The sequence below is a fragment of the Stomoxys calcitrans genome, chromosome 3 (assembly GCF_963082655.1).
Source record: "Stomoxys calcitrans chromosome 3, idStoCalc2.1, whole genome shotgun sequence".
Lineage (NCBI taxonomy): Eukaryota > Metazoa > Arthropoda > Insecta > Diptera > Muscidae > Stomoxys > Stomoxys calcitrans.
This window is the reverse complement of record NC_081554.1, coordinates 179,075,759-179,079,551: the sequence shown is the minus strand read 5'-3', so window position 1 is coordinate 179,079,551 and position 3,793 is coordinate 179,075,759. Positions and strand designations below refer to the sequence as shown.

Sequence of the window (3,793 nt, the reverse complement as noted above, 5' to 3'; positions counted from 1 at the left end):
CAATGGCAATATGGGGTTCAAATATATGAGAATAGAACACGTCGCTGATATATTTTCCGAGCTTAGTGATTGGGGGACCACCCTACTCCCCAAAACATCCCTAAACCGGGCATATTTACCGACCATTCCAATGTGGGGATTAAATGAAAGGAATTGGGGGTAGAACAAGAATTGATACCCACATTCGGGACGAGTTTTCTGGGGGGGGGGATGTTTTGAGAAAGGGGTAGCTTTCTCAAAACATCCCTCAAACAACTAATAAAGGTATTTGGGAGTATAATACGAGTTTGATATCTCAATATAGGACCTTATATATAAGGCATCACCCCTTCCCCATTACTGGTGAATATCACGGAAATCGGTTAAGATTTAGATATAGCTGCCATATGTATATATCGCCCGATTTCCCGTTCTAGAGCCCCTGCAAGCTTATTTTTTACCAATCTTGCCAAAATTTCGCACAACGCTTTCCTCGACAACTACCACAATATCAGAGAAGTTTGCTTGAAATCGGTTCAGAATTAGATATAGCTCCCATACATATGTTCGTCAGATTTTGGGTAATTTGTAAGATAAAGCTCCTACTTTGTACCTATAGGGTAGATGTAGGGTTTTACAAAGTCGGCACCCCCCAACTTTTGCCTCTCCTTGCTGGTTTTGTATAAAAAGCTTTGCTTAAGATTTTTTCCCTTCATTCAGCTGTGTAGAATTGTCAGTGCAAAGAAATTGTTTTCAAAAAAAAATCCAAAATTTCAACATGTTTCAAAAGTTTAGGGGAAATTTTCTGCTAATCTTTGCCTTGATATGTGTTGTCCAAGCCTCATTTAAGCCCATAGCTGAGAAACTGGAAATGATAGAAAAATCGAAATACACGGAGGTGAAACCGTGTGACTATTTCTTTGGTCATGCCTGTTGGAAGTGGAAGGACAACTATGGCACAGAAAATTATTCTAGCATGAAGAAAATGGTTGCATATAATTTCAATACTCAATTAAAGGAGTTATTGGGCAAGGAGTTGAAGAAAGAAGAGTCTACAGAGAGTGCCTTTGTTAAAATGAAAGCCTATTACAAGTCGTGCGCTGTTAAAAACTCTAAGCTGGAGTATGCAAAATACATCAAACTAAAAGCTGGCTTGGAGTGGCCCTTCATGCAGGAAATCACCAATGGCAGGGGAAAAGTGAAATGGTCGCACCCTGACTTTGATTTATTCGAACTATTGGGAGAGCTGCACTTATATGGCTTCAATGATGTGCTTACCAATATTGTGGCCACTCGTTTGGCCAATGAGACCCTGCAAATTCATTTCAATTTACCTAATGCCGAAAACTGCTGCAACGACGGGGATCTCTTCTATACACTGCGTGAATTTAGAGAAAATTATGAGGTGTATAGCACACAATTCCTAGAGACTGGACGTTTTTGGCGAAGGGCTTACGAAAACTGTTCACTTAGGGAATATCATAAAAATCAAGAATTCCTGACATTTGCCCAACTGAAGCATGCATATCCCAATCTTTGGAGACTTTTGGAGGCCATGCTGGGAACCGGCATCACCCATAATGATGAGATATACATTAACAATGTCTGCTATTACCGATTTCTCAATGCTTATAAGGTGCCAGAGTCCGACAGCCAACATTTAGCCAATTATCTGCTGTTTCATTTCTTGGATTATGCTTCGAAAGAGCCTCAGACGGATTGCATTGAGGAATTGAAAAACAAAATGCCTTTGGCCTTGAACTTTTTCTACATACAAGAAAACATGACCATGGCCCAGAAAGAAGAGCTGCAGTTCTATTTAAATGATATGAGTGAGAAATTGAAAAAATATTTCCTTATTACCTTGGAAGAGAACTTTATGCGCTTGCAACCCTCACAAATTGCAAAGCTCAAAGAAAAATTATCGCTGGTCACTATAAATATGGGAAAGTTGCCCAAAAACGTTCAAAATATGGAGGAAATTAATGATTTATTTGAGCTTGTCGATGATTTGGATGAAAACGATTTTCCCAAAAATCATTTGAAACTGCTAAGGCATCGCTTATACTACACCCTAATGTATTCGGAATATCAAAATATGGACTTTGTGGAATCCATGAGCTATGATATGCCAAACAATGTGATTTACATACCATTTTCCCATTTGCAGGCCCCCTTTTACGATCCCAACTATGATGAAATTTTCACATACTCCTCTTTGCTTTATCTAATGAGTGTGGAATTGGCCAACTCCATTACAGGGCCAGGCTTGCAGGGTAATGCTGCTAGTAGCAGCCAGTTCGAGGGTATTTTAAATCATTTGAGGTACAAAAACTTCCAGGAATGTCTGCAAAGTCAAAATGGTGCTGACAATGAAAATCTTACTAAGGATAGTATTGCAGAAACCATTGGCCTGCGGGTAGCCTTTCGTGCCTATTTGGAGGAGTATCAGAAATTCCTGCAACCCTATTCAACTTCTATACCATGGAATCAATTGTTCTTCCTAAATGTGGCTCAAATCTACTGTGGCGATGGCGGTGTGGATTTTAAGAACATACATCAGGCCCTTATAAATTCAGAAGATTTTGCCAAAGCTTTTGATTGTCCTCCTGAGAGTCGCATGAATCCAGGGAGGAAATGTCGTTTGTATTAAGACTAAAAAAAATTTAAAAGAAAAATATATAAATAAAAAAAAAAATAAAAAAAAAAACAAGTAAAAGCGTCTTAAGTTATAGATAGGTTTATATGGGAGCTGTATCAGGCTATAGACCGATTCAGACTATATTAGACACGTATATTGAAGGTCATGAGAGAAGCTGTTGTACAAAATTTCAGCCAAATCGGATAAGAATTGCGCCCTTTAGAGGTTCAAGAAGTCAAGGTCCCAGATCGGTTTATATGGCGGCTATATCAGGTTATAAACCGATTTCAACCATACTTAGCACAGTTGTTGGGTATCATAACAGAACACGTCGTGCAAAATTTCATTCAAATCGGATGAGAATTGCGCCCTCTAGGGGCTCAAGAAATCAAGACCCAAGATCGGTTTATATGACAGCTATATCAAAACATTGACCGATTTGAACCATAGTCAGCGTAGTTGTTGGAGGTGCTCCCAAACCACTACGCGCAAAATGTCAATGAAATCGGATGAGAATTGCGCCCTCTAGAGGCTCAAGAAGTCAAGACCCAAGATCGGTTTATATGGCAGCTATATCAGGTTATGGACCGATTTAAACCATACTTAGCGCAGTTGTTGGAAGTGCTACCAAAACACTTCTTGCAAAACTTCAGTTAAATCGGACGAGAATTGCGCCCTCTAGAGGCTCAAGAAATCAAGACCCAAGATCAGTACATATGACAGCTATATCAGGTTATGAACCGATTTGAACCATACCTGACACAGTTGTTGGATATTGTAACAAAACACGTCGTGCAAAATTTCAGCCAAATTGGATAGAAATTGCGCCAAATAGAGGCTCTAGAAGTCAAATCCCAAGATCGGTATATATGACAGCTATATCAGGTTATGAACCGATTTGAACCATACTTGGCGCAGATATTGGATATCATAAAGAAACACGTCGTGCGAAATTTCATTCAAATCGGATAAGAATTGCGCCCTCTAGTGACTCAAGAAGTCAAGACCCAAGATCGGTTTATATGGCAGCTATATCAGGTTATGAACCGATTTGCACCTTATTTGACACAGTTGCTGAAAGTCATAATAAAATACGTCAGGCCAAATGTCAGTCAAATCGCATAGGAATTGCGCCCTCTAGAAGCTCAAGAAGTCAAGATCCCAGATCGGTTT

At 39.5% G+C, this 3,793-nt stretch overlaps 1 protein-coding gene across 1 annotated transcript; it reads left to right on the top strand.

The window, feature by feature from the left end:
• Nucleotides 1-757: 757 nt before the first annotated feature.
• On the top strand, nucleotides 758-2,632 carry LOC106085062 (neprilysin-1). The gene has a single exon (XM_013249092.2). The coding sequence runs from the start codon at nucleotides 758-760 to the stop codon at nucleotides 2,630-2,632; it is 1,875 nt and encodes a 624-aa protein (XP_013104546.2).
• The last annotated feature ends 1,161 nt before the right edge of the window (nucleotides 2,633-3,793 follow it).